At 43.7% G+C, this 26,970-nt stretch overlaps 5 protein-coding genes across 8 annotated transcripts; 4 read left to right on the forward strand and 1 right to left on the reverse strand.

Annotated features, from left to right (window-relative positions):
* Positions 1–551: 551 nt before the first annotated feature.
* Positions 552–3,917, reverse strand: sod2 (superoxide dismutase 2, mitochondrial). 2 transcript variants are annotated; one of them, XM_077017974.1, is made up of 5 exons: positions 3,780–3,917; positions 2,074–2,276; positions 1,750–1,866; positions 1,386–1,565; positions 552–1,077 (listed from the first exon to the last, which is right to left on the reverse strand). In XM_077017974.1, exons 2-5 carry the CDS (start codon positions 2,159–2,161, stop codon positions 932–934), a joined length of 531 nt encoding a protein of 176 aa, XP_076874089.1. In that variant the 5' UTR covers positions 2,162–2,276; positions 3,780–3,917; the 3' UTR covers positions 552–931. The 2 variants fall into 2 exon arrangements, with proteins under 2 accessions (XP_076874089.1, XP_076874088.1); XM_077017973.1 differs by lacking the exon at positions 3,780–3,917 and adding an exon at positions 3,154–3,371.
* Positions 3,918–3,932: 15 nt separating this feature from the next.
* Positions 3,933–10,403, forward strand: wtap (WT1 associated protein). 2 transcript variants are annotated; one of them, XM_077017970.1, is made up of 8 exons: positions 3,933–4,147; positions 5,024–5,061; positions 5,150–5,205; positions 5,287–5,345; positions 5,445–5,572; positions 6,369–6,547; positions 8,853–9,007; positions 9,126–10,403. In XM_077017970.1, exons 2-8 carry the CDS (start codon positions 5,032–5,034, stop codon positions 9,812–9,814), a joined length of 1,296 nt encoding a protein of 431 aa, XP_076874085.1. In that variant the 5' UTR covers positions 3,933–4,147; positions 5,024–5,031; the 3' UTR covers positions 9,815–10,403. The 2 variants fall into 2 exon arrangements, with proteins under 2 accessions (XP_076874085.1, XP_076874086.1); XM_077017971.1 differs by lacking the exon at positions 3,933–4,147 and adding an exon at positions 4,196–4,592.
* A 375-nt stretch (positions 10,404–10,778) lies between these two features.
* Positions 10,779–15,662, forward strand: acat2 (acetyl-CoA acetyltransferase 2). Its single transcript, XM_077017972.1, has 9 exons — positions 10,779–10,937; positions 11,710–11,844; positions 12,118–12,299; positions 12,457–12,574; positions 12,867–13,010; positions 13,162–13,284; positions 13,431–13,585; positions 13,735–13,845; positions 14,358–15,662. The coding sequence occupies exons 1-9, from the start codon at positions 10,889–10,891 to the stop codon at positions 14,526–14,528; spliced, it is 1,188 nt and encodes a 395-aa protein (XP_076874087.1). The 5' UTR covers positions 10,779–10,888; the 3' UTR covers positions 14,529–15,662.
* A 343-nt stretch (positions 15,663–16,005) lies between these two features.
* Positions 16,006–23,057, forward strand: kif25 (kinesin family member 25). The gene is given in 15 exon segments (XM_077016114.1): positions 16,006–16,124; positions 16,582–16,647; positions 17,095–17,181; positions 17,320–17,461; positions 18,511–18,614; positions 19,145–19,230; positions 19,323–19,362; positions 19,462–19,529; positions 19,669–19,743; positions 19,902–20,045; positions 20,255–20,428; positions 20,736–20,890; positions 21,428–21,661; positions 21,806–21,964; positions 22,190–23,057. Coding segments are annotated over 15 exon segments (1,770 nt in total). The 5' UTR covers positions 16,006–16,040; the 3' UTR covers positions 22,342–23,057.
* A 92-nt stretch (positions 23,058–23,149) lies between these two features.
* On the forward strand, positions 23,150–26,268 carry hebp2 (heme binding protein 2). Of its 2 annotated transcripts, none has more exons than XM_077017984.1 (5): positions 23,150–23,309; positions 23,563–23,657; positions 23,763–23,898; positions 25,122–25,302; positions 25,410–26,268. In XM_077017984.1, the coding sequence occupies exons 2-5, from the start codon at positions 23,583–23,585 to the stop codon at positions 25,597–25,599; spliced, it is 582 nt and encodes a 193-aa protein (XP_076874099.1). In that variant the 5' UTR covers positions 23,150–23,309; positions 23,563–23,582; the 3' UTR covers positions 25,600–26,268. The 2 variants fall into 2 exon arrangements, with proteins under 2 accessions (XP_076874099.1, XP_076874098.1); XM_077017983.1 differs by having other exon boundaries at positions 23,172–23,309; positions 23,579–23,657.
* Positions 26,269–26,970: the final 702 nt, after the last annotated feature.

Genomic DNA, 26,970 nt, shown 5'->3' on the forward strand with positions numbered 1-26,970 from the left:
AACCAAATTAAATTGTGTCTTTGCATCCTGAGTGTAATCCATTGTCTTGATTAGTAATTGTATTTTTATGTCATTATTTACTAGAAGTATAATGTACATGGATATTGAATCCACATGCTGAACCTGGAGCATCAAGCTATCCAGAATGCCATGGAAAGGTGTACTTACAGGTAAAAGAAAAAGGAAACAGCACCCTCTAGTGGGATATTACTACTTCTTCCGTGACACTGAAGTCTAAATATGAGAAATTAGTAATCGCTTCAGTTATTAGCAGGTCAAGTCCTTTTTATAAGAACATTGAGTCTTTAACCAGTATATCAAAGCAGAAGGCAGCAGGGAGTAGAAGAGGCAATGACTAATTACACAACTGTCCACATAACTGAGATCAAATCCCTTGCAGCAATTCAAAGTTCATAATCATCCCTTATCTGCCAATAAATATGAATCCCAGAAGCCAAGTCCCATAAGAAAAATTGTAAGTGGATCCACAATAGGTGTCTGATTAATATTAGCAAGCTTTGGACACAGAGCATAACAAGGGAGGCATGAGATCATGTTTTGAATGTGGTTTATTTTCCAACTCTCTCCCCCCAAATGATAGTGGGTCTAAGGCATGCAATGATGAAGTCCAAATGTTGAGTTTCTCTACACACAACCCATGAAAGCTCATCATAACACTGGTCCAAAACTACATTTCAGCTCATCTGCTTTTAAGTAAGTAAAATCCATCACAATTGTGTCAGTTCAAATAACAGTTTAATGTCATACACTGAAAACACAAACTTGCGTCATCTTGGGAACTCCATGACATCCACTTCTGACAAACTCCCCTGATCTGGACAAAAGCGCCCCCTGCACTATAACAGCAATTATGGGACTTCATAGTACCAACACGGTTGTACATTTTGAAGGCATAAAGGAGTTATAATGTTTACTTTGAGGCAGCTTTAAATCGCTCACTAACATTCTCCCAGTTCACAATGTTCCAGATGGCCTTAACATAATCCGGTCTGACATTTTTGTACTGAAGATAGTATGCATGTTCCCAGACATCAATGCCCAGAAGTGGGATGAGCCCTAAAAATGTAAAGAAAAATTTTTTTTAAGGGTACAAGACAAAAATTACACCTAGAGGGTTGATTTAATTCAAAAGAGTTGAAGCATTCCTAACTCCAGCCTACGGCATTGTACAGTTCCTGCTACTTGAGAAGATGGTCGGACTTAAACCACTACCACAAACGCACTGATCTGTCCCATTTACAAGCAGGACACGAAGGACAAAGGTGCACCCTGAAAAATGCTCTTTGCAACTTAATTCTAACAAATTGTGCATACTACTAAAAGTAGTTGCATCACATCCCTTATTATGCTTTTGAACCTCTTACCAGTGGTTCCTTGCAAAGGATCTTGATTTGCACATGCTGCGATTCTTAGTCTTCCGTTCTCCTTATCGAACCCCAACCAGCCCCACCCAGATCCCTGAACTGCTACGGTGGCAGCAGACATCCTGTCCTTCAGCTTTTGAAATGAACCAAAGTCACGCTTGATGGCTTCCATAAGATCACCTAGCAGGAAACAAAACATCTACTAAATATTTGGGTGAAGTTTAAATGAGTCATTCTGAAGTCAAATGACAGCAACAAGATGGCTTGAGCAAACATTCTATAATACTATAGATTCTACAATTTCATAATACCACTGCACATATGTCTAGAATGGAGAGCAAAGGCCACGCGCTGAAACACTTACCCTGTGGTTCTCCCCCACCGTGTGGGGACAAGTTTGTCCAGAAAATGGTGTGATTGATGTGGCCTCCACCATTGAACCTTAATGCGGCCTGAAGGGCCACTTGCCCAGTCACGTCACCTGTAGAGGCAGAAGTGTTATTACCAAGAGCAGACAAGGAGGGGAATCAACCAAAACTAATCCGAGGGTATGCAAAATCAAAAATAGTGGCCACATTTTATACTTTTGTACTGGTTGTGAACTCAAAGAAAACACAAATTAAGCTAATTTGTGATCTTTCTTTAAATTCCGCATAGAACATCAACACTTCAAAAATGGATCGCTCACCTTTAGCCAAGGCTTCCTGATACTTTTCTTCAGTAACGTTCAGATTGTTGACGTATGTTGCGTGGTGCTTGCTGTGGTGAAGCTGCATGATTTCTGCAGAGACGTGGGGCTCAAGTGCACCATAGTCATAAGGAAGGTCAGGAAGTGCATGTTTCTGTCTTGAGGCCAAAATACCCAGGAAAGGGTTCAGGGTCACTGCACATCTAATGTGAGTGGTGGTTTAAAACCAAGAAGGGAGAGAAAAAGTGATTAACCTCAAAAAGTGAAATAAGGGAAACCAAGAGGCTTAGGATAGGATCTGTACCCACCTTTACTTTATTAGAAAGGGACATTGGTATAACAATACTACAGAACCACCTGGCCAGTGACACTTTTGCATTGTAATGGGCCACCATACAAATGATAACAAAGGCTGCATGTCCAGAAACTAACTAGCAATTAGCTAGATAGGACAAACAGTCAGTTTGTAATTCACTGGGCCAATTACACGGGTGTACCAAGCAATTTGGCCAGTGAGTGTTGGTGCAAAGCAGCTAGCTAGCAGCTAGCATTATGTACGTCCTCCCCAAATTGTCACAGCTACGAAACCTCATTATTGGTTATGTGCAGATTGTTAAAATGTGATTTTAATGCCACTGGGAGTTTAGGTTTATCTAGTGTGCGTCAGTTTAACCCTGTTAACTAAGGCAGCCACCTGTGTAACATTACCAGCACATTTGGAAGCTAGCTTTGCTAGCCAATACTGAAGTGTGGCTACTAAAACAGCTGTTAGAGACCAACACTACATTTAAAACAGAGACCAACACTAAACAATCTAGCGGATGTGTAGTGAATCATAGTGTCGTAGCTGCTAGCATCCATGTTGAAAGCTAGCTAATCTGCTAGCATCTTGGCTCGTAGCTAACTAGTTACTAATGTCATGGAGCTAAACGGATATTTAAGGTTCAGATAACTAGTTCAACTCTCCTTGCTAAATCTGGTAGGCTAACCTCTCCCTCTGTCGTAGTACAAATATTAAACGCTAAAGGTGCTGAAATACTTCACTTTTGCTGTAGCTCTTAGCTAAATATCTCATTTTACCTGCGAACATGCCCAACTCTGGCCAACATGGTCTTGTGTAGTTTCGACCCTCAAACTTGATACGCAGCTGCCCCTCGGCTCAGTTGAACCTGCCCTTGAAACGTGAACTTGAACTCGGGATTGGGACGAACCACTACTGCACATGTGACGATAGGAGGGAGTGGGGGCGTTTATTCTACGCCTCTTGCGCCAAAACAAACGTTACAAACGTGCAAAAATCACATGTTCACCTTTAAAAGTACGTATTGGGGTATTACTAGGTCTAATCGATACAGGTGATAATACCCCCTCCCCGCATATCAGTTCACATAATCCACAACACTTGACACTCTGGGTTGCTGTTGTTTTTTTTAAACCAACAAGGTTTTCATGACGTTGTACGGTGATCTGCAGATTAAATTCGAAATAATGTGTGAAAAATATGTTTGGCATCTGCGTAACTATCTAACGGAGCTCATTGAGACCGTGCCAGAAACGAAATGTGATGTTTAATTGGTGTACCATTTAATTAATGCATTGTGATTTCAACCGACAGACACATACCGTCTCTTTTTGGACCACTTAAAATGAGCTAGTAAATTAGACAGTCGGTTAGTTGACTTTATCAAAGCTGAAAACCTACCTACCTCTTCGTCGTGTTTCTAGGTTATTGTCGCTAGCCAACAAATGTGTTTTGACAAAATGTATTTGGAAGAGCGTTTAATAGTTTTTAAGTAATATTTTTAAATAAACAACCTAGAGCTGTCTAACCAACTACGCTCGGCGCAACGCGTAGTCCGCGCCGCCCCTCCGGCCGCCAGCAGGGGGCGCCGCTGTGGCGCGTTGCGGCGGAACGTCGTTCGCGCGGTGATGGCGGCTACGCTGTGTTCGCTTTAAGATCGAGCTTCTCTTGTTTTTGAAAAAGAAAAATACGCAAATAAAAATTATCCGATTGTTGACTTACAACACATTAGAAGGAAATTGAGGTCATCTTGGTCTAACTATTTCAGGGCTTGTAAGTATTCCGCGCGGACTCGTGTGGGTTGTTTGTGGCGAAGAGGGCAAGGATAGCAGCGTTCTCGTCGTGGGGAGAGTCTCTTCCTTTTTTCCGCCATTTTGTGACAATAAACTGATAACACACGGAGCCGGCAGGCAGTTAGCTAGTCACCAGTGTAAATACACGCGGACGGCGCGACTCTGGTCGAATTTAGCTACGCTGTTTACAGGAAACATGGCCAAAGACGCTGTTCCGTAACCGTATTTGGAGCACCATGTTCTGCTGCGCGCTGGCCCTCTAAAACTGCCTTGGACGGTGTTGCAGTACCCACACAGCGAGGCAGCTAGCTAGCTAACGTTAGCATTGGCTAAATCACCGCGAATATCAATCTATCTTGGGGGGGGATGAACGAAACGTATACGTATTGCCAGTAACCAGCACGCCATAACAAAATAATAAAAAGGTAGCTAACGCTGTAGTATTGTTACATACTCTTAAGGTGAATGGTAGAGTACAGCTAAGCCTGCTAGCTAGCGGGAAGCCGAGCGTAAGTAGCCGGCCCGCTCTCACAGGGCAGCGAGGAGGGGAAAGTCGCTAGCGACGGTGTTTCTGTTCAACTGGTTAACTAGAATTAGCTAACGCACCACCAGCTGTCCTCACAAACAATTCTTGTAGCAAAAAACATTTTATTCTTAAAAAGGTAGCTTTATTATTATTATTAGGAGCTAAACACGTGTGGTAGGGGACTAGGATACCACGCATATTTTGTACTGTGGCCATTTTATACATGTAGAATGGCAAATTAATATATGTGTGTATATATGTGTGTGTTGGTGGTTTGAGTTGAATAAAATTAGACGAGTATGTGCTTATGTGCTATTTTTCATTTTCCAGAGATCAGGATGACAAATGAAGAACCTCTCCCGAAGAAGGTGAGCACGGTGTCGCAGTTCTGGTAATTACACAATGTTAAGAGTATCGCCGCCGTCTGTGTTTATTGATGCTGTCGGTCCCGTTCAGGTTCGCCTTAGTGAATCTGACATGAAGACCCTGACACGAGAGGAGCTCTGTACGAGGTAGGGCTTCGTTTACCGTTTTGCTGTGTTATTTTTCCTGATATCTCCCGAAATTAATGTTTTTCCCTCAACCTATTGTAGGTGGAAACAACACGAAGCCTATGTCCAGGTGCTGGAGGCAAAATACGCTGATTTAAATTGTAAGTAATGCCCAATAGTTCATATATCTGCAGTTATTAATTTGTGTGTGTGTGGGAGAAGCATCTCTAATTGTTTTTGTTGTTTGTTTGTTTTTACAGCCAATGACGTGACTGGTCTTAAAGAATCTGAGGAGAAGCTGAAGCAGCAGCAGCAGGAGTCTGCACGCAGGGAGAACATTCTGGTGATGAGGCTAGCCACTAAGGAACAAGAAATGCAGGAATGTACAGTAAGTGTTTCACCATGTTGTCCCTACATCACCTCAGCATCACCATCACTGGGGTTCACTCAGGCCAATGGGTTAAGTGGGGAAATAGGTTAAGTGTAATGGATGCTTCGGATGTGGTTTGTAATGAGATGTTTGCTTTACACGTGGCAACTATAGTAAAGGGAAATGAATATATTTTACGTATGAATGTTTTCTTTAAGTAGAAAATGTTTCTCTTCCACCGTGCTTAATAAATGGTTTACCATAAGGATATGAGTTTTTTGTACAGTTAGGGAGAATGGAATATTTAGATTTCTCAGTGTCTTACATTCCAGAGTATTCACTGTGTACGAATTAAGGTCTTCTGCATTTGTGCATTTAGAAACAATGGTTTTTGGATGTATTGCCAGATTGGGTTAGGACAATGTAGCTTGCTGTTGGGTGTCCTGATGTACAAGGCTATTGGCAGCACAAGTTGGTGTAATGCTTGATTTATGGGCAGTGTCCCATCAATGGAGGACTGATCTTGGGTGTCATGCACGGCTCTTATTGGTAAGCCTGTGGAGTAGTCCTCCCCAAATTACTTCCATTGTTCCTGCAAGAGCAAAGATTAAACGCTTAACATTCTTCAACACACACTTTCTTTAACCTTTTTTTTTTTTTAATCATTTACCGTTTGTTTAATGAATGTTAGGAAGGCAGGTTAAACTCCTAGTTTCATTATTCAGAGATTTGGCCATATTGCTACTCTCAGAATGTAGCAGTGACATTCGTTCTTTCATACAGTCGGGTTCTAACATCATTTCCTGTCTTGCAGACCCAGATCCAGTATCTGAAGCAAGTCCAGCAACCCAGTGCGGCTCAACTCAGATCCTCCATGGTGGACCCAGCCATCAACTTATTTTTCCTCAAAATGAAGGCTGAACTGGAACAGACTAAAGACAAACTGGAGCAAGCCCAAAATGAACTGAGTGCCTGGAAATTTACACCTGATAGGTAAACTAAAATAACTCCCCCCTCCAAACAAAAGTCAAGACTTTCCTGACTCACCCCCTCACTTTCTCCACTGCAGGAGTGCAGATAATGGTGGGGAAGACCGAAATGCATTGTTCACAACGAGGCTCAGACTTAAAAGCCAAACGCGAAAGACATTTTTTTTTCTCTTGTACTGTGCTGCTATTATCATACCGTAATGTAAAAGAGAACAGACCCTGAAAAGACAGTTTTGGTCAGGTGACACTGTTGTTTCAGCTTTCTCTCCCCCCCACACCCCCCTCATGGTACAGAGGCCTGAAGGAATCGGGACCGTTCCTGAAGAGGTGGTCACGGCGGAACCAACCCCTCCTTCCAGCCCAAACAACCCATGTTAGACAGTTTGCTGTAATAAATGTTGGCTGCCTTTGAGAAAGACTGGAGCTGATTGAACTTTAGTTTAAAAATCACTGATTTGAACATTTTAAACACGACCCCATATAAAAAAAAGGGTTGCACAGGAATATCTTCCCTCTTTTACCCCCCCCCATCACCTGTAGAACTCTTAAGACTGGTAAGACTTTAGACCCATCGTGGGGGAGGGGGACGGTAGTGTGATGTATTGCAATGAGAGGAGTTAACAACCCTAAGACTCTGGGGGAAGGAGCATTTGTAATAATGTGCTATTTTGAGGAGAGAGTAAGACCCCCATGGTCTTCAGAGACTTTGGTCAATGTCCATCTCACCGGTGCAAGAGACGGTACAGTGTTTTAACTTTCCTTTTCTCTTTTTTATTTGTGTTCGTAATTATTTTTTGATATTTTTTGCTTTGTTTTTGTTGTTTGTTCTTGGAAATGCTCTTTGCACTTACAGCAGTGTGGTTAAAAACAAAACATCGATTGGCCATCTAAACCCACGAGGTTAAATCCTGAGGAATGTGTGATACACTGCTGCAGATGCAATGTTTTTTATTTCAATGTGAATGCTCATGTGTCTTAGAGATTAACTAAAAAGCTGTTACATGTATGTCTATGCTGTTGTGTCCTTTGATGGCAAGTTAGGGATCCAACAGTTAAAAAGATGCAAGCACATCTTGGATTTAGGTTGTTCAATAAGGACTTTCACACATTTTTATTAGCAAGTGTTTTCCTTGTGAAACATTTTGGTTACATGGATGTTCACTGTCGGTTATTAATTTCCCCACATTTAGACGAAGATGTTGTGCATGGCTACAGTTTTAGAACACAGCCACAGTTACCACAGCCAATACATAATCTCTTCATGTTCATTAATTAAGCATCTGATTTCCCTTTGGTAATTGGATGTACTACACTAAAGATCACAGGTTTTGTAATTCATCATAAGCTGCTACCCTTAAGGCCACCAGTGTGTTATAATGTTTAGCAGGTAGTACCCACTGGAGTTTGGGCATAGTTGTTTAGTTTTTTTTTTCTGAGAAGCAGCTATTTGAGTTGTTTGTTTTATTATACTTCATAAACATTCAAAAACGGTAATGAATTGGTTCTCAGTAACTTGTACATACTAACAGTAGTTGTATTCAAACTCAACATTTGATTCATTGTCTCAGAGTTTGTACATAACTGCATATGAAAGACCTAGAAGCAGACTGCTCATCACCATGCAAGGATTAATCTCCTTTCATCTCATTTGTTTATTTAAAACTGACTTTGAACTTAATGTGGAAATTAATGGTCCCCTAATGTTCCTGGAATTCTAGCCTTACCGGTTATCAGGATGTTTTATTGTGGGCTATGGAAACGCTGGCATGGGACATGATTGTGTGGCCAATAACGTCCCAATGCCATTTCATGCCTAATCATATGAGAACAGATGCTTCAAAAGAGTTTTGCCACAAGCTTGTTTACGATAACCTGATTTGAAGATGGTACAAGCTATATATAATTCTCTGATTACCGATTTGGTACTGAAGTTTGGGAAATATCTCTATTTGGAGTCTGTTTTTAATTGGTGGTGTCACTTGACTAATAGATTTGCTGAATGTTACCTTGTCAGAGGTTTCTTGCTTTCCAATTCATCTGTAGATTAGTTAGTGTTGCTTTTTGTTAGTTTAACTCAATCGATGACTGATATGGTATTTTATAATTGGAACAACTGTCACTGTTAGTTTCTTATTGTTCATTGCACATATTTCACTGGGAATGTTCTAGGTCCTCATTTGACCAACAGCCAGTGTGGTCTTAGGGGACAGGCCCCTGCAGCACTGCCCGCGGTTGGCAGGAGCTGTTGGCATCCATTTTGTGCCCGTGGCTGTGTTCACCATGTGATGTCAGACTTGTCTCCCTTGCAGCCAGACCGGTAAAAAGCTGATGGCGAAGTGTCGTATGCTGATCCAGGAGAACCAGGAGCTGGGCAGGCAGCTGTCCCAGGGTCGCATCGCCCAGCTGGAGGCTGAGCTGGCCCTGCAGAAGAAGTACAGCGAAGAGCTAAAGAGCAGTCAGGACGGTAAGGGGCGGCTCTGGCATCATTACCACACACGCGTTACAGTGTCACGACCGTTTATAGCTCGACATGCTCGCTGATGGTCCGTCTAACTAATTAGTTTTTGTTTTGTGTTGGTTAGAGCTGAATGACTTTATCATTCAGCTGGATGAGGAGGTGGAGGGCATGCAAAGCACCATACTGGTTCTGCAGCAGCAGCTGAAGGAGACCAGGCAGCAGCTGTCTCAGCAAGCCCAGTCCCAGGGCACCTCCGGTGGAGCTGGTCCCAGCAGGACTTCCCCCTGTCCCCCCTCCACCTCAGAGCCACCTGCTCAGACTGATGCAGCCCCCACCACGAGCTCCACTGGGGGGAAAGACTGCGGCAGGGTGTCCAACGGACCTTCCAACGGAAACTCGTCTCAGAGAGGCGCGTCTGGGTCCAGTCTGTACCGGGAAACGGTGAGCAGCGCGGACGAGGATTACCCTCCATCCCCCTCCATCTCCAGCCCCGCCCACGGGGCCGTGTCGAAACTCTCCAACCACTCGGAGGACGCGGGGAGCCAGGGGGGGGTCGAGGGCTACGTGACTCAGCTGAGTGCAGGTTATGAGAGCGTGGACTCCCCGACAGGCAGCGAGACGTCAGTGACTCAGCATTCAAACGACACGGACTCCAACGCCGACTCCCACGAGGCTGCTTCGGTCTCCAAGGGCAACAGAACGATGGGAATGCGCCACGGCACCCAGAACGGGCTGGACTCAACAGCAGCGGCCGCTACGGCTACCACCAACTCTTCGGTAGCCTCCAATGCCTCTACAGGGTCGGTTTTGTAAAAATAAAATTAAAAACACGAAAAAAAAAAACATTTTTTTAAAACCTGTGACAGACAAAAATAAGCCACACATTTAGGGCCAGTAATTTTTTGCTTGAGAAGAATCATTCAGGTTTTTTTTTTTTCTTTTCTTCCCCAAGTACCACCAAGTCAACTCTTTTGCCACATTTTCAGAAAGCCAGTTACATTGAGCAGCAACATGAAAATGGATGACACTGTAGATCTGATCGATGAAGTCCTCCGAGACTTAGAATGTTCACTCTGTCCTGCCTCAAGGTTATTTGAACACCACTGTGTTTGTACACTTCATTTGCTCACTCACTAAAAACAAGTAATTTATCAGTTTTTGTTGTACCGTAATTCTTGATTCATGAAACTGCAAATTCTTTCTTCACTTGCTATGCTGGTTTCAGAATGTTCTTATTTTCTTGATGTTAAGCCCTTCACGTTTTCTGTTCCTCCCAATGGCAAGAGAAGTTTTGTTTTATTTGTGTGTAGTCATTTTTCTGAGATGTATCTTGTTGGATTCATATTCTGATTTCAATTCATTTCATGTACTGACCAAATATCAATAAAGGCTTTTAATATGACACTAGCTTCATTTCATAATTTTCTTAAAAATCAACATTATTGATTTGAGATTTTATTTTAGAATTAATTATGATAAGGTTTTGCCTACAAAAAGTATGTAAAAGTACATGCCTCAGACATTACCAGATGAATGATGAATTAATTTACATAATTACCATTTATGCATGGTAATGAAGTAAAGGAATGCAAAATGGAACTAGTCTTTGTCCATAAATCTTAATATGCATGTGTGGGGAGGCACTAACATCTATTCAAATAAATTGTGTTCAGTTATTAAATAATAGGGAGAGGTCGTCTGCTCATCCAGACCAGTAGATGGCGCTCAAACAAAGTGGAGTTTGGCTTCTGACGTCTCACCAGATCTTCCAGCAGTGTACGATCTATTGAATGAATGAAGCAGCATGTTAGCATAATTAGTTAGAACCTCATCTGGTGGCCAGTGAACAGGAACTGGATTGACAGCGAGGACTCTCCGCCGTAGAAAATGAACAGCGACCCAGTTGTAATCGTGTCTGCCGCCAGAACTCCTATAGGTAATGTCGGTTAACGCGATTTGTTTCTGTAGCAGATGTTTTGACAGGTTGAACAAGGAAGGAGTTAGGTGCACCTCATATTTATCTAGGTTAGGTAAACAATCTTGACCGTGACAGTTTTGACAATTGCATATTAAACCGAACGTTTTCCTTCTGGACCGCTGTTCTGAAACTTCTTAAGCATATTTTGGTGTTTTAATCAGCTAATAGCCTCATTTTATCATCTAACGTCGTAGCTCCGTGCCCAGAGCTGTAGATGAGCTGTAGAACTGCTGTCATTGGTTGACTTGAGTTCTGCCCAGTTCTCTGATTGGCTGTGGGCACTGTGAGGCCATGCAGGAGCCAATGGCTTTGATTGGCCAGAGACGCGTCACCTCTGCAGACCTGGAGAGAAACATGGGTTGAACTATGGTGAACATATCTGGACGTTGAGATGTTCCTCACCTGTTCATCAGCGTTGAAATAAATGATCCCTCCTCCCATCAACGCGTCCCTGAATAAACTTAAGCCTAAAAAACTCTTAGCTGAACAAACATTCTGATATATGCAAAATTGCCACTTTTCAGAAAGAGTGAGTCAGTGTGTTGTGTGTTGGAAAAATGTTTTAAGATTTAAAAATCATTTAGTGTTGTAAGATTTAAATGAAAGATATGAAGCACTTCGAAATGCTGTAGAAAAGTGCTGTAAAAACGAACTTGCGTTGCCATGCCATTACATTTAAAATACAGCAAAAATCACATTTCTATGCTCAACTACTATTTGTTTCCGCAAGGGTCCTTCAATGGTGCGTTAAGCAGCGTGCCCCTTCATGTGCTGGGTGCTGCTGTCATTAAGGAGGTTTTGAAGAGAGCCAGTGTAAAGCCAGAGGATGTGTCTGAGGTCATCATGGGTCATGTTCTCACTGCAGGTGAGGTACTTCTACTGTTCATTTTACATTGTTTAGCTTTGTAGCTGCTCTAGCTACTAGATTTCACAGTTTGTGCTCAAGTTCGTATTTTACATTTTTTATTTAACGGTCATTTTTTGAGCTCATGAGGCTCACGAAAGCCAAAGGAACACGCCGTGCCACTGTCCACCTCAAAACGTCAGCGCACATGCATCTACGTACAGAAGCGCAGGCAGACTGCATAGCTTTTCTGAGTACTGACCTCTCCGCTTTGATTCTCTGACCTCTGCTCAGGCCAAGGGCAGAACCCCACCAGGCAGGCCAGTGTGGGAGCTGGCATCCCGTTCTCAGTGCCCGCGTGGGGCTGTCAGATGGTGTGTGGCTCCGGTCTGAAAGCACTGTGTCTTGGGGCTCAGGCCATCATGACAGGAGAGTCCACTGTGGTGGTAGCAGGCGGCATGGAGAGTATGAGTCAGGTAGGTCCTGCTCTGAAGGTCGGCTCATGGTGTTTCGCATTTCCTTAACGTACTGGAGAGACATTTTATGGAACCTGTGCTAGGAAATCCGTGTCTCAAAGACGGATTTGGGATGGCACTGGTACAGTGGTGCTCACTGATGCATTCTGGGACTTAGGCACCTCACACCGTACACATGCGCTCAGGGATAAAGATGGGAGACGCTTCTCTGCAGGACTCCGTAGTGGCAGATGGACTCACGGATGTTTTTCACAAATACCACATGGGTATCACTGGTAAGTGGGATCTGGGATCTAGTCTAGTCCGAAGGCATGTTCTGCGCTTTCTGATTGTTTAAACCACTATATAGAAACTTGTATAGTATTTGTATTATATGTATTGTTTGCACTGTGTCTATACTGCTTTTGTACTTACACTTAGCTTTAGTGCACTACACTTAGCTTTAGCGCACTACCCTTAGCTTTAGCGCACTACCCTTAGCTTTAGCGCACTACCCTTAGCTTTTGCGCACTTTGCTCAAACAGGTAATTGATTCTCGTCTGGTATTTTCGTTGTCCTCGCATGTAGCGGAGAATGTCGCTAAGCAATGGGGTGTGACCCGCGAGGCACAGGATCTGTACGCTGTCACATCCCAGAACAGAACGGAGGCGGCGCAGAAGGCCGGCTACTTCAACCAAGAGATTGTGCCAGTTACGGTTCCTTCGAGAAAAGGTAGGGGTTGACTTCGGTCCTCACCTGCGATGGCCGAAAGGAGGCTAATAGTCGTCTGCGTAGCTGTGAAGCCAGGAGTGGCAATGTTGCACACTTTGCGTGTTCTCTTTGAACCTGTTAAAAGTGTGAATATGATTGTGATCTGTGTCAGGGCCGGTGGAAGTGAAGGTTGATGAATTCCCTCGTCATGGCAGTAACGTGGATGCCCTGTCCAAGCTGAAGCCGTGCTTCGTAAAGGACTGCTCTGGCACCGTCACTGCCGGCAACGCATCAGGTAGACCAAAGAATCTGACCAAGAGGTCACTGAGGGCACCTATTACTAATCATTATCCAGCTGGAAGATCACAGAGATACACGGTCAGCCCTGCATCACCCATATGGTGCACTGTGCTGTAGACATGATCCGCTGCCCTCTCACAGGAATCAACGATGGAGCTGCAGCTACTGTTCTCATGAGCCAATCGGAGGCTCAGAGGCGAGGCCTGCGCCCGATGGCACGAATCATCTCGTGGGCCCAGACGGGACTTGACCCATCTGTTATGGGCACAGGGCCAATCACAGCTATCAGGAAGGCAGTGAGTATCACTTAGAATATGGCAATATAATGGCTATTCCTCTAAATGTTTTGTGCCATTGCCATGTTTACTAAGCAGTTGCGTTCTCTCTCTCTCTCTATCTCTCTCTCTCTCTCCCTCTCCCTCTCCCTCCCCCTCACTCCCTTCAGACTGAGAAGGCAGGCTGGCAGCTGGCTGAAGTGGACCTGTTTGAGATCAACGAGGCCTTTGCTGCCCAGTGTGTGGCGGTGGTGCAGGAGCTCGGTCTTGACCCCAGCAAGGTCGCTCCCTTCATTCTGTTTACTTCTGTCGTGACATTAACCAGCATTAGCTGAAATGACTCCGCCTTTTGGCACTGATCAGGTCACTAGTCATAGCACAAATGAGTAAATCACTGGCAGCATTGAAACCTTGTCCGACTATCAGACTGTTCAGAAGAGAGGGTTTTCCTGAATGTACTACTTGAAAGACAGAATAATCTTTTTCCTTCTTTATTTGATCTACCTGTGTACTTGATTACATGAGTTGAGTAAATGTTCTTAATGTAATGACATCATCATTTAGGTCCAAACCACATTCAGAGAGTATAAATCAAAGATGGTGTTTCATGATAAATTAAAAAATGTCTTCATCCAAACAAGATCACAGTCTTAAGGCAAACTGCCTTCTTTAACCATGTACATATGGCCATGTACCCATTCGTAATACATGTTGCACACAGACAGGTTCACAGTCTGTTTGAACTGCACCTGTATTGACGCGTGTGCTCCCCTGTCCCGTGATCGCCCCGCAGGTGAACGTGTGTGGAGGAGCGATCTCCCTGGGACACCCTCTGGGCATGTCTGGCTCCAGGGTGTTGGTGACCCTGCTGCACGCCCTCCAGAGGACCGCAGCCAGGAAGGGCGTGGCTTCGCTGTGTATTGGTGGTGGAATGGGAATTGCTATGTGTGTAGAGATGGTCTAAGACTCCCCTTCGCTCTCTCTCTCTCTCTCACACACACACACTTACTTATTGGTGTTATGGAGGACTGTATCAATTCTTAGTTGTTATTATTAGTAGGTTTTCAGAATCTGTAAATTCTGTTTTTCTATACCAGTTGTATGTTAATTGTGATATCTTTGAAGCAATGCTAAGTGGATTGTGTTCATTTGGAGGAAAACACATATTCATAATAGTGAACGAGAGAATGTTGGTGAACAGGGTCTGAGAGAATCTACGCCAGCGTTCTGTCGAATCCTTCTTTAATATTCATTTACACTGCAGTGTTGGGAATAACATTTCCTTCTTTGTGTTGTGTAAAATGCATTGATTCTGAATACGAACAACACGCCCTCAGTCTTACAATAGCTGCTTTGTGAGTACAGATCGCTCCTGCAGTGAACCTCTTTCGACGTGAAGTGTGAATCTGAAACGTGAGCGTGAGCTCGGCTCCTGCCGCGTGCTTCAACACCTCCCACTCTCCACCTCCGCTCGGAGTCAAGATGAGAGTCCGTGCCTGCCACAGAGAAGCAGGCAGCAGACAGGGATCTGGGAGGGGCAAAATGCTGTCATGGCCGACTAAAGAGAAGATGAGAACATGTAGTAAGTTAATTAGGAGGGCAAAGGTTACGTTGTTGTCTCTTCCCCCCGAACTTCAGTCATTGTGTTATTTAATGTAAAAACTAAAGGTTGTTTTAAAGCAACAGTACCTTTAGACCTCACACATTCCACTTCCTGTAAATGTGACTATAGTCTAATCCTGCAATATTGAACGTTCATTGTACTGATTGATTGTTCAGGGTCACATTGTGTCTGTACCATGCACTGTAAAGCTGTAAAGAAATGCTCTGTATACTGGTCTCCAGGTGAAATATACAGCTAGTAGAACTGATCCCAAAACTGTAGACTTGCCTTAGACTACACAGTCACCATGTGCCAAAAGGCTGAACTAGCCATGTGCTTCCTGTAGATAACCTTTGCAAACTACCGAATGCTGTATAATCCTGTAATATCTATCGGGTATGCTGGTGTATTGCTTAAAATTACAAGGGACAACATGTTTACATATCTAATATCATCTGTATATCTCCTCAATAAATAAAGAATGGCATAACGCTTTGGTGACTGTAATTTATAAATTACACTGCATTGCCTGTCCAAGCGCTAGTTTACAAAGAGTAGTCAGTAGATGCCGCCAAACTACATGAAATCGATTTGAACTCACTGAATGACAGTCATAAACGTCTATTTAAATATGTAAATGTATGTATGCATGTATATTTAAGGACAAAAGAGCATGATTCGGTTTTTCATTTTTGTTCAATATATAGCAATAAAAAGCGAAAAAAAGAGTCTTGCTACGTCCCTGAGAGCGATGGTCCCCAGGAGAATGTGTGTAATCGGATTATGCTCTTGGGATTAAAATAACTAGCGTTAGTCTGCCGAGGAAATTAGCTACCGGTCGAGTGAGACTTCTTTCGCACCTCGAATTGCGAAATGCAACTTTTTAGTAGCAGAGACCAGATTTTTGCCCATCATATGCACCTTCTAGACCAGGGGTAATCAATTAAATCCATTAAAGTCCATTTTTGGCAGATAGCTCAGACCTTAGGTCCGGGTCCGCGGTGTGGAACGAAAGTTGTTGAGCGGGGGGGGGGGATTTTCACTCGTCTGAAAATAAATTCTCCGGTTTAAAATATAGTCTCCCGTTAAAAAAAAAATTGGCATTTGGGTCCGTATCCAGTTAATCAGGAATGTGATTGGGTCCGGACAGGACGGCGTTCGGGTCCGGATCCGGACCGCGGTCCGCCATTTGGTGATACCTGTTCTAGACCTTAAACTAAACTTAGGGTAAGTGACTTTCGGCAAGAGCTGCGGAGATGAAGGTAGATTCGTTACTCCAGTGGATAGTTAAATAATGTCTTTATTTAAACGTTTAATCATTAATTAAACTAATTAACATTAATTCATGAATCATTAATCATAATTCACGTCTGGGCATTTGTGTGTTAATTTATGAACTATTTGTTGTAAACAGAGTAAAGAGGACCGGATTTTGGAACTGCAGACAGAGAACGCTCTTCTACACCTAAGACTTGCTGAGGTAAAATCAGTAAATTGCCTAAATACATTTTAAAACAGCCAAAGTTGGGATGGTTTCAGGTCATAATAAAGCCCTTGTACTACTATAACATAATAACGTACTGAGATTTGAAATAATATTTGGAGAGTTTATTAGTGAATAGTGACTAAAGTTCCACCTTTAATATCTAAACCTTTAACACTGGTCAGGACAGCTGCTGCGTAGAATATTAACATAGGTAGATATTTGCTCTAAGGGGTTGACCCCAGACTACAGGTGGTGGGTGTACATTTTAATCCCGAGTGATATCAAACTGATTTAGAGGTCAGAAACACGTTTACGTTTCCTCAAAATATCGAACACCAGACATTTTGAGAGTTAAATGTGTTTGACACTTCCAAATAAAAGGTTTCAGCGTGAGCTATTTTAACTGAACAGTCATTGACAGACTTTCTTAATTCGCTCAAGTGTACGAGGCGACCTCGGCGGGATGAAGAAGCGGAGATCTGGACTAAATGGCGCTCGTGCCCCCGTTGCCAGCCTCCTCTCGTCAGTGCAGGTTAGGCCACAAAAACGACAACCATCCTGCATGTGGCCGTTACTCTCGGTCGTGATGGCTTGTATGTGAAGGCGTTTCCTACACACAAGCCCTCACAACCGAGATGAATGTAATTATTCCAATGCCGTGTTCAGTCCCTGAAACAGGATCTGAAGGATATTAGCACTCTGTATGCCTTCTTCGCCACCGAGCTGGAGAGGCTGAGGAAGCAGGTGTTGCTATGTGTGACCGCTGCCAGCAGGGGCGCCCGAGGGCCGCAGAGTGATGATGCTCATAGTGAGTGTTATTAAACGTTGAATTATTTATGTAGCTCCATCTCACCAACCTATACCTTCTTTATCTACAAATGGGGTTTATAATAGCGCAAATAATACATTAAGCACAGAACAACAATGTTTGGGCCATTTATTCTGAATATACAGTACAGTTTGTTGTTTCATTTGATTTAAGGGTCCATGGTAAGGTTATTTGATTTGATTGTTCAAGACCCTGGACCCTGGAATGACCTGTTTCCTTCTCTATAGCTGTCTATCTGAAATCTCTCATTTTTATCTCTGTCCTCGCTGTCTTTCCTTCTGCCCTCCACTCTTTCACTCTGCCTCTCAAATGTGCAGTCAGTGTGGTGTTGTGACAGTAAGGAAGTTTCAGAGCTAATCCCCCCCAGCCATGATAGAGCTGTTCTCGGCAAGGTCGTGTGTCTGGTGTGTCACCTGGTTCCATGATGACACATCTCCCACTGCATCTTAGCATTTGTCACCGACACACACACACACACACACACACACACACACCTGTCAGGAATGACCTTGTTCTATTACTGAAATGTACTTATAACTTAATTTTCATTCAAATTCAGTTTCATGATTCGACATCGCAGGTCGTTGGGTCATTGGGTTAAGTTTTTGTTTTTCCTGGATGCGGTCGTGCAGTTTCAGATCACTGCAGAGCCTCATGTGTCTTATGTAATACACACCTTCACTCAGATCCGCACAGCCCAGCGTGGTATTACATGACAGATCTGTCAGTCATGGAAATCTAACCTCAAACTCGTATCTGACACTGAGGCAGACGAGCGCAGATCTCTGATCGAAGTTGTGTTGGAGAAATTCCTCTGCGTTTTTTTATCCGATCAGGTCTCAACACAGACAATTAGGTTTAGAGTGCATAGTGTTTTTCATATTAATGTAGCGAGTATAGGTCCGGTCAATCCTAACTTATGGTAACTGTGACAGTAGCCATAAACAATGACAAGTGCCGAAGATCCATGTCGCTCCTGCAAGATGGTTCAGCACGCGGCAAGTTTATGTTGTTTATGCTGTTTGCAGTGCTCCAGGCTCGGCTGGCCGCTCTGGAGAACTCCCTACAGGAGGAGAAGGAGCGATGTAGAGCCGAACGGATGAGGAGGAGACTGCTTCACAACACTCTGGTTGTGAGTGCCTGAGTTTCTAAAGGATTTTTTTTTATTGTGTTACATAACACATAATTATATCACAGTTAATGCATTAATAAATTATACATAGTACAAAATTGGCTTACACAGAATCTATTACCTGTGGGGTAGATTTTGTTTTCCTGTAGTTACTGTGAACACATTTTTATTTTAAATACTGTTGTTGAAATAATACACTTGACAGTTTTGTCCATCTGACAGTGTCGTTGACCGGTTATGATTGAAGTTGCGTTTACGTAGGGCCTTTGAAAATACCCAAATATGCTTTACAATTAACACACACACGCACGTTTTTTATCCGGTCACACACACTGGGTAGAAGCAGCAGTCAGTTGCACACAGCGTACTCTCAACCGGAAACCTTAGCCCCCTGGGGCACTGAATCAGGGGCAGGGAGGGGAGAGAGGACAACACCTAGGACACCATCCACCACACACACACACACACACACACACACACACACACACACACACACACAATTCTTCATCATGCTGACATCCTTGTTCCAGGAGTTGAGGGGTAATATCCGCGTGCACTGCAGAATGCGGCCTGTCCTTCCTTTAGACCTCAGCCCTGACCCCTCACCAGGCGGCCAGTAAGAGCCACCGTGAAGCATTTATTCATGGATATATGTCAATGGACATCGCAAAGCTAACATATATCTTGAATCTTGTTTTGCTGATCAAGGTCCACATCATCAGACGTAGTGGTTCAAGCTTGCAGTGATGTGAGTTGATTCTTCTAGTTTTTATGGCCTCTGTGAATGTACCAGGTCCCATAAAGGTCTGCTTCATGATCTGACCCTGTGGTGTGGCTGTGTTTTCAGGACTCCGTTCTTGTGAACTGTGCAAAGCCTGGGTGTGCAGTGGTGGATAAGGTGTTTGAGTTTGAGAGGTATTGTGAGGCTGCGTCAGGTGCGGGATATTTAATACCTTATGTGTAAAGACACTACGGACAACAGAAGACATGCACTGCATTGATGCCAAGTCTGGGTTTTACTGTGCATCGCCATGCCATGCTGGGTGTTTGGCAGGGTCCATGGTCCAGAGGACTCCCAGGAGGCTGTGTTTGAAGAAGTGAAGCCCCTATTAACCTCTCTCTTAGATGGGTAAGCACTCTTTTGGATACATTTTCGATGAGCAGCCGGACGAAGCCGCACAGACCTCCTTCCAGGTAACCCTGGCAACGCCTCTCACCTAGCTAGGAAGATTTCACCGACGACGGTTGCCTTTCCTGGTGATGAGCCGTGCTGTGGCTCGTGTCCAGGTACAACGTGTGCGTCATGGCATATGGGCAAACAGGTAGTGGGAAGACGTACACGATGATCGGAGCCCAGTCCGAGGACCCTGCCGACCGTGAACCTCATTCCCAGCACGGCATCATCCCCAAAGCAGCAACCGAGTTATTCAAGTAAGCCTCGATGACCACATGGTTGACATCATCTTGTGAGGCCAAGAAAAATGGAAGGAGGGGGTTGCAGTCATGGCCTCAGAGACCTCCAGCTGGAACCTTTTTAAAAATATTCAGTTACAGCTGTAGCCGTAGGCACAATTTATTATTGTAATATGATTCCAGTTAGAACGTACTTTAAATGCGTGCTGCTACCGTTTATTTGCAAGGCTGATCTCGGAAAAGCCAGCAGAGAGTCACGCGGTGGAGGTTTCTGTCATGGAGGTTTATAATAACAACTTGCTGGACCTCTTGGCTAAAGATGAGGAAGGAGAGTCTGTGGGGAAGAAAAGAGAAGTCGTCACCAGCAGCTGTGGAACTGAAGTGCCCAGCCTGACCTACGAGTGAGACTGCCACCTCACAACATCCACTCAGCCCTTAGGCAGCATGTCATTACCTTGCCTTAGCCCTTAGGGCTTTTTTTAAGGTTTGTGCTGTCATGTTTGACATTCGATGCTGGTTAGTATTATGCCTGAGTGGTCATGGATGAGATGGTTTTACATTTTATTGGCTGTGCCTCATGCTGAGACTATTGATTTTTGCCGCTTATCTTTTTGTGCATTGGACCTTAGTAGGCTGTGTTGTCGTTTAACTCAGGGTGTGTGTGTGTGTGTGTTTACGGGTGTGCACGTGCGTGCATGTCTGTGTCAGGTCAGTTCACAGCTCTGCAGAGGTGATGCGGCTGGTCAGTGCAGCGTTGAGACTGAGGGCTCACTGCTCCACACTGGTGCACACAGACTCATCCAGATCCCACCTCATTGTCATGCTCACCGTCACCTCCAAAAGTCCTCCTGCTCTGGACCTGGGTATGAGGGGTTAACACACACACACACACACACACACACACACACACCAAAAGAATCACTGTCCTACAGCTAGGCTGAACCGAGATACATATACACTCACTCATGGTCGTCTTAAGGCATAATCTCTTCTCATATTCTCAGCTAACCTCACACATACACATATACCTCAGCAGCCACAGCGTCCTGGCACAGACAGTGAAATTGGCTGCACTTTTCACATTCAGTGTGAAAGAAGCTCTTATCTATCTCATGCACAAAGTTAAGGCTCTCCAGTAAGCTCCAATACCTTATCTGGGATAGCACACACTTTAACAGTCTTTCTGGTTCCTGTTCTCACACACCCAGCTATTATTTATCTGTACATTTGCACACAGACAGTAATTTATCGGTCTCCACTGTTAATATATAAAAAAAAAAACGTTTTATGCACCATTCCAAAAGACATTTATACTGTAGCTCACGGAGCAGGAGTGTGAGTGTCTTCCACGGCTGTAGCGGTGTGTCTCTTCACTTAACGTGCCGCTCCGTGTCCCCCAGCTCACAGGCTGCAGAGTACCAGGCGCGGTACCAGAGTACTTCAGCACATGCCGCGGAGGGAGTGGTGGAGCCCGCGATGCCGCAGGAAAGGCTCCTCCCTGTCCTCTAGCTCCGCCTCCTCCCCATACAACCCCCCCTGCCACTCACCAGGCCCCTCCCCCCGGCCCAGCGTCTCTCAGGCGGCCCTCAGAACCAGACTGCAGCTGGTGGACCTGGCTGGCAGTGAGAGCGTGGGTACGCATGGACGTAAACAGACATTCCATTCTTAGCTACACGCCAGTTATGTCCAATAGTAGAAAGTCTAACCTGTCTAGAAGTGCGCAAGAACAGCCTGTGGCTCAAACATACCTAGAATGTGTGACTGGGTCTGTCCTCCAGACGTGTGTGGAGTGAGAGGCGGCCCGGCTCTGTGGGAGAGCTCCTGTATAAACCGCAGCCTGTCGGCGCTGGCTGATGCTCTGGGAGCTGTGGCAGAAAACCGTACCCACGTCCCCTACCGCAACAGCAAGCTCACACACCTTCTGCAGGACTCCATAGGTGAACACACACCGTCGAACACAAGACGTGTATCGCATGCCCGCGTGCATATGTGCACACGAAACACATTGAACGGTGCATGCGGTTTTTCCAAATTATGAATAAAAAAGTTTCTATAATAGACTGTGGTGTGTTAAACTGCACAACACCAGCCTGTACTGACGCCACTGTGATGAAGTCGTGTTTCTTAGTGAAGGGATTATCTGTTTCCCTCCTGTCCTGCAGGGGGAGATGCGAAGCTCCTGGTGATGCTGTGCGTGTCTCCCACCCAGCGCTTCCTCACTGAGTCTCTGCAGACTCTGGGCTTTGGCCCCAGAGCAAGACAGGTCCAGAGAGATCCCCCGCGCAGGAAGAACACCACTCTAAACAGGAAGTAAAGGAAGGGGAGGGATCTGTAAGAAAGAGGGCATAAAACCTCTGTGACAGAGGACGGCTTTTACAGTTTAAGTGATTAGGATATGGGACGTGGTCATGAGACTAGTGAGTGCAAATCACATGATGGACACAAGACTTCAAAACTCATTTATTATGCGATGGTGTAAAAGATCCAGAACTAAATAATGTTGCATGTAGGCACTGTGTGTGGGGCTTTTTAATTTTTATTTTGTTCAGCCTCTTTAATTTCTGCGCTGTGCCGATTTGGTGCTTATGTGACTAGCATGAGTAATATTGACAGGTCTAATTACACCGAGAAACCTCCAAGCATCATTCCTCCATGCATTTGCACATGTTTACTGTTCACTCATTGGCTTGGTACAACGCAGACTTTGTTTGGACTTGTTCATATCAGTTAGCAGATATTTTGTGACACTGTAATACTACTTTTTTTTAATTGTTTGTGATTGTAAGTATAAAAAATGGTTGCATGAATAGGACGAAGATAAATGGAAAACACGGAGAATCAAGACTTATTTATTTTGACGCTTTCAAGTGTATTCCTAAATATTGTTTTTTTTTGTTTGTTTGTTTGAATCTAATCTAAATTCTTATCTTAGACATACTATATTTTCTCAAATTATAGAACAAAAAAAAGAATTGTTAACTTTTTTTAAATGTGCATAGTAATGTATTCGAAATGTAAAGTATTTCTTGCCTAATTAAAAGTTTACTTATGGCCTTTTTCTTTGCTGTCAGCAATTCATCAGCCAATCCGACGTGGCGTGTAGAAAACGTCACAATAGTCCCAGTTTGGTCAATGTTTTCGTGAGTTGTTACCAAAGCGGGCATGTCCGCCCTTGTTTGCCTAGTCATCCTCAGCTGAACGACGCGTTTATTGCCACAACACGACACCGCTGTTGTGTTTTTTACCCTCCGATATCGCCAGTTTTACCGTCAGTGGAAACGGGTAAGATGTCCAAGTTACATTTTCAACCTGGCTCGCTTGCCTAGTCTGTTATTTGCTATCAGGTTTTCGTTTTTTACAGGGAGTTTACACTTGACAGGTTAATTTACACTTGTAAATTAGCTTTCGGTATGTGCTTCAAGCTTGCTGTAGTTTGTGGGAGCCGAATTGTTTACTGACTAGCAAGTGTTTGATTCGTTATGACAAAATAGTTTGCTTTCACTACAGCTATATTAATGTGTATATTTATACACAGTGCCCTTAAATAACAGGAAAATGCTGAAAACTATTGGCCAAGTGGTATTTTCTACAGGGCTGCAGAACCCAAAGTTTACATCCCAAGACAGCAAGGTTGGTCAGTGAATATGCAACAGTGTTTGCCACAGCATATAATATTTAAACTGATCTTTAGACTAAGTGTATTACTTGAGCATGATTGTTTTAAATTCTCTTTAGGGTCAGGACTATGAGATCCGTACGTACCACACCACAAACTGGGTCAGTACAACAGTCAGTGGGGCGGAACAGGACGCAGCCTTAAGCGCTGGATTCAAGAGACTCTTCAAATACATCCAGGGCGATAACGAAAACAGTATGTTTCACACACTGGTCTGCCAAGGTTATTTAATGTGACTTTAGAAACATTTAATAAGATTCGAATCAGCACAAACCTAATTTGGTTACGATTATTGCAAGCAGTGTTATCAGCGTTTCGATTTTTCGCAGTGATGAAACAGCAAACAGCGAAGTTCTGCACCAAACAAGACTATGTTGGCAGTTCATGTTCTGCAGTTATAATTAATTCATATATATATATATATATATATATATATATATATATATATATATATATAATCCTGAAAAACAACCCCACACCATAATACCCCCTCTGCCAAATTTTACACTTGGCACAATGCAGCCAGACAAGTACCGCCAAACCCAGACTCATCCATCAGATTGCCAGATGGAGATGCGTGATTCGTCACTCCAGAGAACAAGCCTCCACTGCTATAGAGTCCAGTGGTGGCATGCTTTACACCACTGCATCTGACTCTTTGCATTGCACTTGGTGATGTATGACTTGGAGGCAGCTGCTCAACCATGGAAACCCATTCCATGAAGCTCTCTGCACACTGTTCTTGAGCTAATCTGAAGGCCACATGAAGTTTGGACGTCTGTAGTGATTGATTCTGCAGAAAGTTGGCGACCACTATGCACTTGAGCATTGACTGACCCCACTCGTCAGTTTACGTGGCCTACTACTTTGTGGCTGAGTTGCTGTCATTCCCAAACACCTCCATTTTCTTATAATAGAGCTGACAGTTAACTGTGGAATATTTAGGAGCGAGGGAATTTCACGACTGGATCTGTTGCACAGAGCAACCCATTCTTTCATTTTGTAAAAACAGTCTGCATGCATAGGTGCTTAATTTTATACACCTTTGGCCATGGAAGTGATTGGAACACCTGATTCCGATAATTTGGATGGGTGAGTGAATACTTTTGGCAATATATTGTATATTGAAATAAAATATGTTAATAGAAATTCAAGCTTCTAAAGTCAAGCAAAATTCAGTAATACAATTTTTTACGCTCTACCATAAGTTGTCTTTGTCCACCTGAAGTAGACTATCATCAACTAATAGTCCATGAATCTCATCTTCCATTCTTTCCAGTTGTCTCCAACTATAACAAAATGGAGACGTCTCCATTAGCATATGCGAAAGATAGTAACAGCTCAGTAGAACCAGGATAGCATTGAATAACAGTCTTTGATGTAGGTTTTTCAGTGTGTACATGTCCTCTCTGTATCAGAGGCGAAAGTGGAGATGACTGCGCCTGTGACGTGCCTGATAAACCCTGGAGAAGGACCAAGCAGTGAGAGCTCCTTTACTGTCTCCTTCTACGTCCCCGAGGAGCAGCAGGCCGACCCGCCCAAGCCCAGCACCCCTGAGTTGTTCGTAGAGAGCAGGCAGGAGTTTACAGTATTTGTGAGGTATTGCTCAGATGGTCATAAATGGGCCTGACCATTCATTGCGATTTAGATCTTCATTTGCACAAACACTCCACATGTTTTCCACCACTTTGATGTTTTTGCTGTAGGACCTTTGGTGGTTTTGCCAACGCGGAGAACACGAGAGAGGAGCTTCTGAAGCTGAGTGAGAGCCTGAAGAGGGACGGGATGTCCTTCAAGGAGGTGCCCTACTACCGAGTAGGCTACGACAGCCCTTTCAAACTGATCAACCGCAAGAATGAAGTCTGGCTTTTCAAGCAGGAGGAGGGGAAGGAGTAAGTGAAGCGGTTTCGGGGTGTGATGGATGCAGGTGAAGGCCGTGAACCTACCGTCTGTCCCTCATACGCTTACAAGTGCCTGAAAGTTTTGCTAAAAATCCTTATTAATCAGTTCATCCAATCAGTGGATACGTTTATATTCAGTTTATGAAATGTTTTACATGTGTTTTCTGAGAGCAGTTACAATGAACAATATATGCTACTACAACATGAAGGTCATGAAATAATGTAAAAAGTTTTATGTCAGATGCACATACTGCACACTACAGTGTGACTAAAAGTGTGCACAGATATGTATGTTTTTCTTTTCTCGACACTTTTGGGTGAGGGAGAGGGATGTTTTTGTATAATGGCATTAATGAATTGTTAAAGATTTCTGTTGTGATCAGAAGTAATTTTATTGCTTTGTGGCTATATACAAACTTAGCTGAAAATAATCATATAACCATTCTAATGTGAACACTAACATTCCAAATAACTAGACTTGGGAATCTGGGCCTTCATGCAGAATTAGCTTGTATTTGTCAAGAGACTTCAGCTACCTGATTTTGTAAGTGAAATGTTTTAAACTGATTAGGAATTCTGTAATTAAAGGCAATGAACATGTGCAGGAATTGTGTAACTTTTGTTTACTAATTAAGCAATAAACAGAACTGTCCTAAATAAGCAATTCAAATTTGCTGGATATTTTTCAATGGGTCCATTTTATTACATTTTTCTGCACCATCAAGATGTATAAAAGATATGTAGGCTGATATGGGGGGGGGGGGGGGTGTAAATATTATTGTGACATCAGAGAAAGCGATTTCAAAGCAAGGTTTTGAAGGTTTGATCCCACACAAGGACCTTATGGATTAGGGGAGGGAATGGTGTTTTGAAACTAACAATATTTACATATTTTAAAAGTTACATCCATCATCGTGCGGAGGAAATTACCCCCGGCTCCTGGGAAGGAGTCCTCACTGAGGAAAAGGAAACGCACATGCACCTCCAGGTTCATTTAGAGGTAACTGATGGCTGAATATCATATTCACATGCTCAGCACAAACAGAAGAGGACAGCACATTAAACAACCGCCTCATTTCAATATTTGTGCTGAGTCAATATAACAAATGAAGATCTGTTACCTCAGTGGGAGAGCCTTGCCAGATTACTAACATAAACGTGTTACCCAAATGCTTCAATATGAATTTTGTTTTTGCTTATTCTCTTTGCGATGTTGCAAGAGACCTCATGACAGAATTTATGGAAGGAACTGGACCTCTGCCAGCACATTTGTGTTGGGCTTCCAAACCCTCCCGTTCCACACCTGTCCATCTTGGCTCTGTGCACTTCGTAGCCCAAAGCCTGCCAGAGTCCTACATGCATCTAC

Source organism: Brachyhypopomus gauderio, chromosome 9, assembly GCF_052324685.1.
Source record: "Brachyhypopomus gauderio isolate BG-103 chromosome 9, BGAUD_0.2, whole genome shotgun sequence".
In the NCBI taxonomy this organism is placed as follows: domain Eukaryota; kingdom Metazoa; phylum Chordata; class Actinopteri; order Gymnotiformes; family Hypopomidae; genus Brachyhypopomus; species Brachyhypopomus gauderio.